The sequence below is a fragment of the Struthio camelus genome, chromosome 1 (assembly GCF_040807025.1).
Source record: "Struthio camelus isolate bStrCam1 chromosome 1, bStrCam1.hap1, whole genome shotgun sequence".
Taxonomy (NCBI): domain Eukaryota; kingdom Metazoa; phylum Chordata; class Aves; order Struthioniformes; family Struthionidae; genus Struthio; species Struthio camelus.
The window spans coordinates 63416597-63430769 of NC_090942.1; the positions used below are offsets into that span (position 1 = coordinate 63416597).

Consider the following 14173-nt stretch of genomic DNA (forward strand, 5'->3'; position numbering starts at 1 on the left):
ACAATAAGTGAGTAACTAAGATGAGAATAAAACCCAGAACTGACAACTCTAGTCTTTCATAAAAAATTAAGTCTAATTCCCTGCTGTATGAAGCTGTGCAGCTGTGTATGAAGACCTCATACACACAAATAAATGAGTGTTGTTGTTAAAAGTTAGAGCAGATGGCTATGGTTCCTTTATTTTAGGTACAGTCAAAGAAAGATCAAACATACTGCTGTGGAAATGACTATATTTACTAGAAAGTCATAAATTTCATATTAGAAATGATGCTGGTATAGTGGTAGAGTGCTGTATAACCTATTGGATAGAATTGTTTTTTTTTCTTATGTCTCTAGTAAAAATAATTAATGAAAGAAAGTATCAGATTATATAATTGAGCTAAACTTAAAATGACAAAATGTAAGCAATGTTGCATAAATGGAAGCTCAACATGGACAAAATGGCAGGAACTATTGATTATTAAAGGAAGGGAAAGACTTTCCAAAAGATACTCTCAGCCAACGAGTTCATCTTTGTCTTGTTTAATCGTGACAGAACTAAATGTTAACCATATTCAACAACATAATAGATGGCAAATTTTCAGACCTTTAACACTTTACTTTTCATTTGACTATTTCCTTTATAACCCCTTCATAAGGGACGGATCCCTTCAGAAATGCCAGTATCAGTCATTAGTCCTTCTTAGAGCAGTCTGACCAAAAAAGATCACTAAGAAATTACCCCCAAAAGCTCTCTATAGAGCACTTGCCTCCACTAATTGACTTCAGTAAACAGCAAGGACACTTGTTTTCCTGAAGGATTTTTCCAAGAGAAAGACATTCATAGATCTGCTACTGATGGAAGGAAGATTTCTTCTGTCAAGCTCTGTTGTCAATCCATGGAAGCTCCTGGCCAAGACATTTCATCTTGTTGACTCTAAATTTTCTCACCTACAGATCATAGTATCTTTCTCTTCTGAATGCTGTGAGGAGCTAACATTTGTAAGATTCTTAGAAGTGCAAAATATTACTAGTACTAAAATTTTCTATTAGCTTGATAGATATTTTTTCCCATAGGTAAACTCTTTTCTAGGTAGAAAGGATGAAATAAGCCAGTTTAAATTAACAAATGAACTGTCCATTACTATTTTAACTATTATCAGTAGCACCCTGGGGAACCAGCTGAACATCAATACCTATTAGCTGCTATGAAATACCGTTTAAAGGAAAAATCTTGAATAGAAGCTTTTAGAACATGTTTGTTTATGAGAAATTGGTAAAGTGTGAAAAAAAAGGTAAGCTTAACTAATCGACTCTTTGTACCCACAGTTCAGATGGGTCTGTGAGCAAGAGTTACAAATGCATATCCAGGAGCAGAATATGCTCTTCCATGGTTTAAACGGGAAGCAAATAACACATTATGTAGAAAAGCTCCTGGTATCTAGCACAGTAATGTCACTCCACGTTTCATCCTAACTGCTAGATTTTAGAAAAGTATTAGGATAAGAGAACATGATTAACAGTCTTCAGAATAATCTCCAAGGAGAAGCTTGTAATTTATATTATAACTTAATGAGTGAAAATAATCTGGATTTTTTTCTGTATCTTCATATTATAATACTTTTCAGTGAAGACACACAGAACAACACACACATGTGCATGCACACACACACACACACACACACACATCAAAATATTACTGTAATCTAGTCCTGGCTTACTATTCTGTTTAGTCTTATGAAACAAATAATTTAGCAGAAAGTGTACAGTGTAGAGGCCCTCAGAGGATTACAATGTACCAAGTAAGCATGTTTTTCTGTAATTTATAGTCCCTGGAAAAATATATTTTAAAAACCTATTGCCTGAGTTTACAAAGCTCACAGGGATAGTTAGTTCTTAGCTGACTGTATTGCTGGCTAAAATGTTAGACATATTTTACCACTACAGGTCTTTACATTTATGGATATACCATGGCCTCAAGGGTTCTTCATTAGTGAATTTATGTTTTAATCAGAGAACTGCGAACTGTAATGTTGTCCCCGAACTGACAACTGCAGGATGGGTATATGAATATCAACCTAGTATCTTCTGTATAAGCATAGCAGACAAGAATATCCCAAAGAAAAATTTAAGTTTTCATCTTTGTTGATACTCTTCTTCTTTAGCTAGCCTGAGTAATTTCTTAAAACTCAGTCTCCTGCCAAGCTCTGTGAGTAATGGATTTTTAATCTCAGTGATAAAGCTGAGAAAAAAAAAAAAAAAAAACAAGAAAAAAATTGGTTGAGCTAATTGAATTGAGTTGCTTCATTTTTTGGCTCATGGGACATTTTTCTTTCATTTTTTCCAAAATTTGGGGGTTTTATCCAATGTGGATCATTCTTTAAATTGAAACATTTAATGTTGAAAATGTCAAAACAAAACATTTAGTCTTTTCAGAATTTTACTGTCTGAAACCAAATTCTACCTGAATTTAAAAACAGATGTAGTAAATCAGCAACTACATTTTTTGGTGAACTTGCTGTTCATTCATTTCTAATGTCATAATAGGGCAACTACACATCCAGCTGGGTTGCAGAGAAATTACAAGCCGAGGAAATAATGGGTCTGTAATCTTTGTATGGCAGTGAAAACAACAGCTACTAAAGAAATCAGAAAAAGACTAAGAAAAACAGAGAAGAGTGTAAGAGTTCTATGGATGAAAATGTCACCATTTATCAGAGCTGCATGAGAAATGCAAACTATTCACCAATTAAGTGTTTTCTAAGCTGCTCAGTGAAAGCACAAAACACAGGAAAGATCATCTAATGTCAGTCTCATTTCCCATCTTGTACAGAGCTATACAACATAAAATCTGCCTTTATCTGTTCCATGAGTCATCTTCCTACTTCTGCTCTATTTTATTTCCTACTTCCTGCTAGCTTTTGATCTTGCAGCTCTTAGAGCCTGTATAGTAGTATACCGTATTTATTTCCCCTTTTGAATACACTTCACATGGTTTCTCAATATAACCTTCTTTCACTAAAAAAGACTTACCTAACAACATAATCATTATTCAGCAGAGAAATACTACACAAGTACAATCTACGATCCGTACATTAGCTATCTCAGCCAGCTCAATAATCCAATTTCATCCAAAAGTTAAAGGGCAAATTTTCCTTAAAGGGCAAATTTCCTTTGTTTGATGCCAGACTTTAGCTTCCTCCCTTCCCCTTTTCAATGCCAAGACAAATGAAGAAAATCTTTTAATAATACAGTTCTAAGAAGAAAAGATACTATTTTGCTCAAATGCTTCAATAACAACCACCCATAGACAAAGATCAAAACTGGCCATTTCCCGGGCAGTACCCTTGAAAGCTGCAACTTAAGACAGGCTATCTATCTTAAAATAGATACGTATAGGTAGTCTCTAGACTAGTCTCTAGGTAGGTATAGGTAGTCTCTACAACTGTCATTGCTGATTCAGAAACAATAACGTAATTTTCTATGATTGCTTCTGAGGTTTCTGCTTCTTCTTTCTAACATAAAACTTTCCATTTTTGTTTTGAATAGGTAAGCCTACAGGGTATGGATCCAGCAGTAGACGCTTACACCACAAGGGAATAGTGGATGAATGCTGCTTCCAAAGCTGTGACCTGAGGAGGCTGGAGATGTATTGTGCTCCAATCAAGCCACCTAAATCTGCACGCTCTGTACGTGCTCAGCGCCACACTGATATGCCAAAAGCACAAAAGGTAGGCCAGGCTGGGGGGAAAAAAAAAACACCCGAAAACTCTCTCTTAGGGAGGGAGAAGTCTGTCACGGCTGACATAGCCAACAATATATGTGTTCTGTCTACCAGATACACTGAGTTCTTTTGGAAAACAGTGGCTGTAGTAGAAAATAGGTAGAAAATGAAGTGTTTATCTCCATCTCACCTCTTAGAACATTAAACAAAAAATTGAATTGCTAAGCTAGTCGTTGTGAGGCTTTATTCTCCTCCTGAATATTAACTGACAGGTACTCACATCATCCAACCATCAATAGCAGCAATGACCTCTTTCAAAAGAGAAACCAAGCACTGAGTGATTAACAGCTGATCTATTCAGAACCTTCTCACTCATCTTTACATGCTGAGTGACCAAGAGGAAAAACACAGATCTTGTTATTCATGTTTACTGTGTAAATGAACAAATGATTTCTTTCTTTAGTCATTATTTTGGCTTTTTTATATTTTTTATTTACCAGAACCAAATTAAGTGGATAGTCAATGCAATCATCCCATACTTTATTATAACTACTCATGTTTAATATGCATATTCTTCATGCACTTCAAATATTCATTGGTATTTTTTGTATAACCCTGGAGTTCAGAATCCAATTTTTGTCCCTGTTGTGCTATATACTGTATTTAAACAAATCTCACCTGCCCTCAGCAGAGTTTGCAGTTCAGATAACCTATCTTTAGGCTAGACTACTAACAGGCTCTCTTCCACCTCTCCTCCTGTTTGAGCTTTAAACTGTTTTACTGTTGTTGACTCTGTCCTACACATATGCTGTTAGCCCCTTCACTCCTGCAGGGAGTCCTCCTGCAGTTGACTAAAAGTTTGTGGTTTTTTAATCAGCAATGAAACTGCATGAAAACCTAAGATTTCACAGGAGTCAGTTAATATACAGCACTATACAGTAATTAATTTCCTTAACATTAGCTTTGTAAAAATAACAATTGTAATAGTCCCAGCATCCGTTTCTCTTCCATAAGTCAATCCACAAAAGAGAGTCCTTTGCATCTCTTCCTCAAGGGCTTTCAACCCTTTAAAGGGATGACTGTATGATTCTTCCTGGGAAGTACCGCCTTAGCAATAAACATCTCAAGAGACACACATGAAAAATGAGTGAAGTCCTCTTTATGTAAAGCTCAACTGTGGACAAGCAAACCCTGTGGTTTCTTCCTATCTGGGCACACATATACTTACGGTTAGTGGGTAAAGAAGAAGATAGACGTGGCCAGTAATCTCTGTGTTTCTCCACATACTTGTTGCTAGGGTGATGGGAAAAACAGCTCTCTGATAGATCTCCATATCACTTTCCTTGGAGAGCTAAGGAACAATGTAATTCTCTGAACAACTGTCCTCTTCCTAGTTCAAGAGATAGACACAGAAAAACTTTTTTTACAAATCAGAAGGCTCAGAAGAGAGACCTGGCATCTTTCATTAGCATCAAAGTTCATGGAGGATATTACAAGAAAAAAAATAAGAGGAATGAAGTAGTAATCGAGAGAACCCAGCTGAGACAGAAAGCATCTATGAAAGGAGAAGGAGAAGAGCACAGGTGAAAGGAATGAAATTAGAAAAGGGCAGGGATAAGATAATAATAAAAAGACGGTGCAGAGTTAAGGAAAAGGAAGAGAATTACATCAAGGAGGTTGAGAAGGAAAATACTGGAGAACTGAATGAACCATAGGCAAAGGGCCAATGTCACACAGAAAAGACTGAATTTTGAGAAAAAGGGAGAGAAAACAAAATTAGATAAAAAGTTGTATCAAAGAAAAGAATACCAATAAAGAGAAATGTATTGGAAAAGGAAAGAGCTGATCGGAAACAGAAAAAAACATAAATGTTTCTTAGTGGGAAACTAATAATTAAATTAGAAAATTCTGATGGGAAAAACAAACTGAAATTTTCCTTAATCTGTGTACATGGAGAAGACCAGACTGAGGAAACAAAAATATAGTAGGGGGAGGAAAAACTATAAGTTCAGATTTACGATAGATAAGATGAAAATACAGAGAAAGGAGGAGAAAGGAAAGAGAATGCATTAAGAAATCAATGCAAAGACAAGAGAATGTTATTAAGTTGAATATTTTTAAGAGGAAAAAAATTTAAAGACACACATGAAGTTCTGTTTAGTTGCAGCCGTGAAAATTCATGGACTTGTTCGCCCCACCCCATTCCAATTGTCCATGTTAGCTAGGGTTATTAAGTGCAAGAACTGGAGATTAGCATAATTCAAGTAGCTTTTTATGCAGCAAATATATGTGGAGTTTTAAACTGACACCCTTTAGAAAAATTAATGAAAGTAGGATTTTTTTTTTAATTATATGAATCTGTATATTTGATTGAAAAGCTACTATTACATTCTCTTAAATAACAAGGACCTTTATCATATACAATGTCTTTTTAATGTAGTGAGTACATGAGAAATGCAACAAAAAAGCTATGTTTTAATTAACCTAAAGTAATATATATTTTCACTGTTCCTTGCATAGAATAACTTTTCCAAAACCATAGAGCCTAGAGAAAATTTAGTTGGAGTACAAATTCAGGCTCTTGCAAATTCTAAACTGAAATACCAAAGTAGAGATACGGGATATTTCAAAGCTCATGCAACTTCTAGCTCTTCAGATCTTTAGTGAACACTACATTCAGTTTGCAAATAAAAATTAATAAACAAATAAGGGTAAAACTTCAGATTCTGTATGACATACGAAAAAGCAGAAGATATGTGAAAAAACTAATAAGTCCATATTGTCATTTAATAAATTTTTTCCAGTCAGCTGTATATACCTGAATTAAGAAAAACGATGCTATGTTTGAACATTTTATTTTTGATAGGCTCCCCCAATATAAATGCATTTAGCTAATGCATAGTGTTGCTTTGTTACTCATTTTAATTTAAAAAATAACTATATTAAAGCAAATTGTTTTTCAGAGTTGAGCACAATAGCTTTACCTGCTTTAAAACATTTTGCTTCTCAAATTCTGTCATTTTCCCAAAGAAGTCAATGGGGATCCTTCTGGGCATCATCTATTCTGCCATTCTTTCCTATGCTTGATTTGAAGTTCAATTTTAAGCCAGTTTCACCTATTCATACTTGAATCTCTCAGAATAATTGTGTCTATATTGCTGGTATGTGAGCCACTTTCCTCCCCGCACACCTGAGTTTCTCTATCTGGTAAACCAATTGTCTCACTCCAGATGCCTATCTGAGTAACAGGTACTATGGCTGATCAAGGAGCCTTAGTTCAAACGTGAATTTACATCCTAAAGTAACCAATAAAGCCTCAGTGATTTTCTGTGGGATTTTCATGGGATTCCCTAGGGCAAACCAGGAAATATTCACTGAAGACTCACTATTTCAGGTAGTGCTTGCACCTGCACAAAGCCCTAGTTACTATATAAGGGCTCTCATATGAACATAAAATCTAGCTCATGAAGAAAATCTTGAAAGAATGGGATTTTAGTGCTGACATAATCCCTATTTTCAGCTTATGATTTATAGATTTTAAAAATTAAATGATCTTTTTAAAAAGTGAGGGAGGGATACAGTCTTTGTTTGCTTCTACAAATAAAGATGTTATTGAACACATCTTTTTAGGGCAGATGCCAAAATTTACTGATCAACATAAAAGAACGTTATTAAGCAAGACATAATAAGATTAGGTGATTAACAAAACTGTACAGCCCAATAAAAGATTTGAATGTTTTTGAAACTCAGAGTCAGTGTAAGCATTTTGGGGAAGATAACTTTTTGTTCTTCAGAATGGGTAAATGTGTCTACCTCTACGTGTCTGAGTGAACTCTGTCAATACTAAGCTCTGCCTTAATGCTTCTCTCCTTCTTCATTATAACACCTCAGAATTGAATTAGATTTCCAGAAGTAGGTCATCACGATGAGGTAGCTAAGACAAAAAATAACAACGATATTTACACTTGTCAACAGAAACAGGTGTTTTGGAGGTCTTCAGAACCCCTGTAATAGTTTGCAGATAAGGTCACTGGAAAGTCTTAAATTATTGTCATAGCTTCAGTGACACTAAAGTGAGAAGCCAATGCATATTCATAATTGAGTTTAGACTATCACATTTATTTACAGGTAAGCTAGAATGTAGTTGTGTTTTTTTTTAAACTATCTTACAAGAAATGTAGGATTTGCTTAGTGACCACTGAAACTAGATGTAATTAACAAGTCAATAAAATAATTTCCACATTTATACACCTTTCATTCCCATGATTTCAACAGAAATTTTATTCAGTGAGTCCATGAGATGGAAAGAGCCAGGCTGAAACTGTATTTCAAGTTTAGTGCTATGAGGGACAACAGGAACCAGGTTCAGATTATTATATTATAATAAACTGGAAATGTAATTTAATATGAGACAAAGAGAATAAATAGTCTAAATCCAGACTATGCCAATTTTCAACTGGAGAAATTTCCTCTGAAAATAAATATTTTACTCAGAAACAATTTTTCATACCTATATCCTCTCTTCCTTCCACAAAAGAAAAATAATATGACTGCTAGTCCTTATAGGCTTTGACTTAAAAAAAAAAAAACAGAAAAAATAAAAAACACTTCTAAAGGGCCTTTCATGTAAGGTTCTCAAAGCACAAATATATCCGAGACTCACAGCACCACAGTTACTAGATGTTATTCTTATTTAAATGAGAGCTTTAAGGCAGGATTTAGTGGAACATATACGCTATTGTTTAGTCACTCTGAGATTTCATATACAATCTATTTCTTATGCCTTTCATACTTCCAATAAATTTTTTATGTGGCATTACCTCATAATCTTTTTCATAGAAAACAACTCTTGATTTGGGTTTTGGTTTAAGTGCTTTTGGAGGAGGTCTACTTTCCAAAGTTCTTGAACAAATTATTCCTCCTATGCACGACTCTGTAGTTTGGCAGATCCTTAGTAAACTTAGACCAATGGAACAGGTTTGTTTTTCTATTTATAAGTTAAATTAATAACTTATTTGCAATCATGAGTGCACTTCAAACAAGTGTTTCTACACTACAGACACAAACTTGAATGATGAGGTCCAGGCACTGAGTGATTAATTTAATTAACGTAATTAAAATGTTGTGAACCCCAAAATGCTAATTTGCTGATAGAGGCCAGCCTCAGGAGCTAATTTTAATCTAATTACAGAGACTGTACTTGTACAGTCTAGCACAACAGCTAACAAATAAAACATTTCCTTCTCTATAAGATCATTATTTTTCCTGTTGTAAGACCTTTATTCACAAATAAACATGAAAGTACATTGAAAAGTAAAGAAAACCCCCCCACAAAGTTAAGCGTATTATACCCACAGCATATTTCCCAGACTCACAAGCAAAGAAAAGAAAAAAGAAGACAGAAGCACTTTGTTATTGCCACAGCTGCTATATGCCAGGGAACACATATCCAACCTTAACTCTATCCTCATGTTGATGCCCAGCTTCTGCTGCCTCTTTAATTGCTCTTTTGCACTCAGCCCTAGACAAAATTACCTTAAACTGGAGCAGCCAAAGAATACACCAAACGTGGATAATTGCTTGCACAGGGAAATGAGGTACGCATCATGGCACAATGCTATAGCTGCAGTTTAACCGTAACAAATTCTCTAGTGAACAGATGGGATAACTCAGAGTATCTTTCCATCTGGATTTCAGCACTGTGGGCCTTGAGGAAGTTGTGAACGACAGTAATATACATTTCCTATTAGCCCCCAACAGGCAAACTTATTTCTTAGACACCTACCTAAAGGATACCAAACTCTCATCAAAGAGTGTGCCCTACTTAAAAAGAAGCATCCCCTCTGCTCCTTGAAATACTTTATATTCTTTGAGTCCCAACAAACCTGTCTGGTTCAGCAAGTCTGTCTGGGATGAAAAAAGTATTTGTGGTCTGAAAAGTTTTTTGAGCGTTCAGATTTTCTCCAATGTGAAACAATAAATATATCCAAGCTGGGGCACATGAAAGTCCACAGTGAAGTGGCGCTTCCATTTTTAAATGCTCAGAAGCTAGCATAAAAGAAGAACGAGTCATCTTCTAACACTTGATAACAACTGGGCAATGGCCAGTCAGTGAGAAAATGCCATAGTTTTGTAAAAATAATGTTTTCACTAGCCCTCATATGTTGATATAACAATCATGTCTGAAGCAGAATTTACAGAAGACCAATATATCAGGCTAAAATTTAGGCAGCCATTTACTTTATGTCTTTTGGTTAGAAATACTCTTCATCTGAATGTGATCTGAAAAGAAAAATTATTCTTTTAAATTAGAATGGCATTTATATGTATAATCTACATCCAGTCAATCTCTATTCTGTAACACAGTGTCCTGATCATTCAGATTCCTCAGCACAACAGCTGCTGACCAGAAAAATATAAATGATATGAAATATGCTAGGACTACAGGTAATGCATTTGGTTTCCTCTAATAGGGTTCTCAAGGAAAGCTATGTGACTAAAATCAACTTTCAGCTTAATGTTCACAAATATCAAGAAAAATTGGTTCAGGCCAACTGTTCTGGACTATGTAACTAAGGGAAATAAAATTGTTTTGCATCCCATTGCAACACTAAGACCAAGGTGATAAAGATTGCTTTTCTTTTTTCAGTTTATTTAATTTTCTTAGACATATATTCCTTTATAATTAATCATTGTATATTTAATTATTTGATTAAATTAATGATAATTTTAAAAGATTTAAAATGATGTTTTGAAATGGAAAAGTCGGAAGTTTCATACTGAAAATGATGAAATTAAATGTTTTCATATTTCCAGACAAAAATATTTTAATTGCAAAATGTCAAAATAAAGCTTTTTAGTTTCTTTCAGTTTTATTTTTTTGGGGGTGAGATTGATCTTCACTATTTTCAGTCTCCTGAAAACTTCAATTTTCTAGAAAATTAATATTACTCAAAATCCTCTTGCTTTGCTTCTGAGAGTCCTAAAAAGCTATTGAAATTTAGCACTTAACCTTTTCAGGTTAATCCTATGCTATTCAAAAAAAGAACCCAGCTGAACAGTTATAATAATGCCTATGAGAATAATTAGTGATCCTGTTTTCAGGTTAAAATCTCATTTAATGAGAGAAAAAAAAAAACTCAGCTAGTAAGGTGGGAGTAAGCAACAGTAAGAAACTTTCAGTATTTGCACTAGACAGCAAAGCAATGGTTTCCCATCTATTTTCACACTAAATTTATGTTTACACCTTTAAACTACGTGAAACAGGAGCAAGAACAGGAATTTTAAATTCTAGCTTCAGTTTCCATCTATCTTTTCTTCCTCTTCTAAGAAAGAATTTCTATTGCTATTAAAAGTTGAACCTATTTATCTTTAAATGAATTAAGGTTTAACAGCAATTGGGAAAACTGCTGAACAGAAACTTAAAAAGCAACTGTTCTTTGCTCAAGGAAGGAAACAGAGCTATTTCCTCAACAATTTCCCAAAACGGGAAAGCTGACCTTTTTAAATGGAACACTTTATAGCACAAAGTTCTTATCAACTTATCAACTATATCTTATCAACTATATCAAGGCTATAAGGCACCATGCAAATTATCATATGAAAGTAAACTGTTCCAGCTGATTTTAAAATCCAGTAAATAAAGAAGAGCAAAAACAGTAACACTATGCCATTCTCTTGCATCCTGAGCAAAAGGACCAGAGAATTAGACATCTTGCTATAATTTCGCTCTTCCATGGATTTCTAGTCCTTATTTTTCTTTAGGTGCCATATGCAGAAATATACATAAATATATATGCCAACGAAGTAACAATAGGAAGTGGACTCTCGCAAAAGATCAGATGCTAGCCAAAATCTTTTCAAATTTTATCTAACCTTTGAAATTTAAATAAATGCTAAGTGGAACCAAGAGCCGGTCTTAATATTTTTACTTTAAGAAAATACCATTAAGAAAACAGAAAGAGATTGCATTATTTGTCTTTTTTTTCTGTAAGATTGGCAGTATCTTTTCTGATTGGCACTAATCCTAATTTCTATTATATCCATGCCACATTACCAAAGTCAATGAGGGAACCTTTAGGTGTAACAGATAGCAGAATTTGGCCTCTTCACTTCAGAAATCTATTTTCTCCCATTGCTCTCTTTCCAGCCTTGTTATTTTGTTGCTGACCGCACTGCCCACAAAACTAAAAAGCTTCTCAAATAGACCCTAGAGAGCTCGTAGCTAAGTTATAATGTCTGTTACTACAAACATTAGACTTTTCATTTATTAGCAGTAAAGCAAGAGGCCTTTTAATGCCAATATGAGGTTTGAACGTCCATCCTAATAGCATAAGAACACGGCTGCATGCTTCCCTGTACCCTTCGTCCTAGTTAAATGACCTTCGCTGTCACTGAGGTAGCTGTTATCCTTATGTTAATGCTATACTATCTCAAAAAAATCCATGCTTCAGATGACAGATGGCAGAAGTCTGCACCTCTCCTCACAAACTGGCTTACCCAAAGCTGACATTTTGTAAATGTCATCTCAAATGTTTACTGTCTTTGTCCAGGTCTGTAATGTCAGCTCAGAGGATCTGATACTAAACAAGCATCACAGATAACGGTCTTATTTTTAATTACCCTTTTTTAAGAGTTGAGGGAAAAAAGGCAAACTCTTCTATGCCAGTGCAAATGCAGGTCTGAAAATCTGATTCAGGCATTCACATTTTGTTTTCAACGGTCTCAACAGTGCATACTTGCAAAAAATGCGTTATATGGGTCAAAGCACTTTCTGGAGTACATGTTACTGCCATCACTACCAGTGCCACTTCTTTATTCTTATGTATTAAAAGGCTGATTCTAGCAAGGAAACTGTTCTGAAGGTAACCTGCCATCTTCCCTCAATTTCAAAGCTAGCCTGTGTGTCATGACAGCTCTTTTGTCATCTACATGCCGGCAGTAAAAGCTATAACTGAAACCCTGCTGCACCTTAGTATTTGCTGTATTTGGATGATTAAGTCAGATGACGACTTTAGTAGTGATAATTTATCCGTTCATTTGGGAAATGCGTGGCTCATTTTTAATATAAGTATCTTTTGGAAGTCCCTGCAATGCAAAATGGCTGTTGTTTCACAAGCTTCTCATTTTCATTTTATAGATGAGTGTGAGGCCTTTAAGAATTTATGACTTTTTGCAAACAAAATGCAGTGCATAACTCTTTTCCCGTATGCTGGTAACCTCTCCTCAGAGAGGAGAACCTTGGGACAGCATTGATAAGGCTTTTATTTTGCTTTGTTGCCCTGAGGAAATCTTAAGCCAATGAGTAAAGAAATTCCTCTTTTCTTAGTGCATTTGTACCAGTATAAGCATTTGTAGCATAAGGCAGGATCCTTAACAATAGAAGCCTCATGTGACTTGCTGTAGCAACGACTCCAGATAAAATCAGTGAAACTTAAATTCTGCATCCAGAATAAGTACCTGGAGGTGAAAACTAATCTACAGTTTAGGGTAAACTAAAGACAGCATAGGTCATTTTGGAAAAGCTGGAAGAGAAATAGGCAAGGGAACAGCAAAAATTTTTTTAATTTGTAGATGAGCAGAATTTTTTGCAGTTTCTCTGGTTCTATTTTCAATGCATACTAAGAAAGATATTCTATAGCGGTCTCAGTAAAATTTGATGAAGGCAAGCCAGCTTTCTATTGAACGGATATCTGGAATAGTCACTAGATGATTAACCTCTTCCTCTTCATTTAATACTACATTTCAGACTAAGAAGGTCTACAATTGCAGATTCCTAACAAAGAAATTTCTTCATCATGAATATTTTACTACTAATGAATTTGGCTTTCCAGTGATGAAAAATTTTAATTTAGCTCAATGTCACTGATTATTTGTTAGTGGTATCATTATTTTAACAGTCTCTAGTATCACCTGTTTCTTTTATATTCTGAAAATAATAATTCATCTTATACCCATCCGATTCTGACCTAAAACCTGTGAAAATTAATAAGCTCTATGCAAAGTCAAGTTTTGTTACCCATTAGCAGTTTCTGATTTATTTGGTTATGTTTAATGGAATAGTATTTATAGTGGTAAATATATATGTATATAGTATTTGTGTATTTATAAATATACTATTTTTAGAATAGTATTTTATAAAGAAAGCATTAAAAAACCCTACTGTAATTAGCACCAAGTCAAGCTTCCATTTTCTTGCTGGCCATCACAAAAGCAGGTAACATTTTCATCATTTCCTACATTTTAGAGGAGCTAAAGTTTCTATTTTTAAGGCTAAGAGAGAAGATAATGCTGTAGAACAGCTGCATACACATGCCTCACCTTTCTCAGTGACAGATTTTTATTTTTCTTTTTTCTGAGGACAATAGACAGGATTTCAGTAAACAAAAGATTTTCTTTCTGATGAGGATTATAGATATGGTGAGCCACTTTTGCCAATTTTCTTTCTAGTCTGGTGCACAATGGGCAAAGA

General features: G+C 34.7%; 1 protein-coding gene across 1 annotated transcript in view; it reads left to right on the plus strand.

The window, feature by feature from the left end:
- Window positions 1–14173, plus strand: part of IGF1 (insulin like growth factor 1) — a 79477-nt gene that overhangs the window by 37949 nt on the left and 27355 nt on the right. Inside the window, exon 3 of the mRNA XM_009679983.2 lies at window positions 3528–3709. Coding sequence (XP_009678278.2) covers window positions 3528–3709 — 182 coding nt within the window. The remainder of the gene's footprint in view (window positions 1–3527; window positions 3710–14173) is intronic.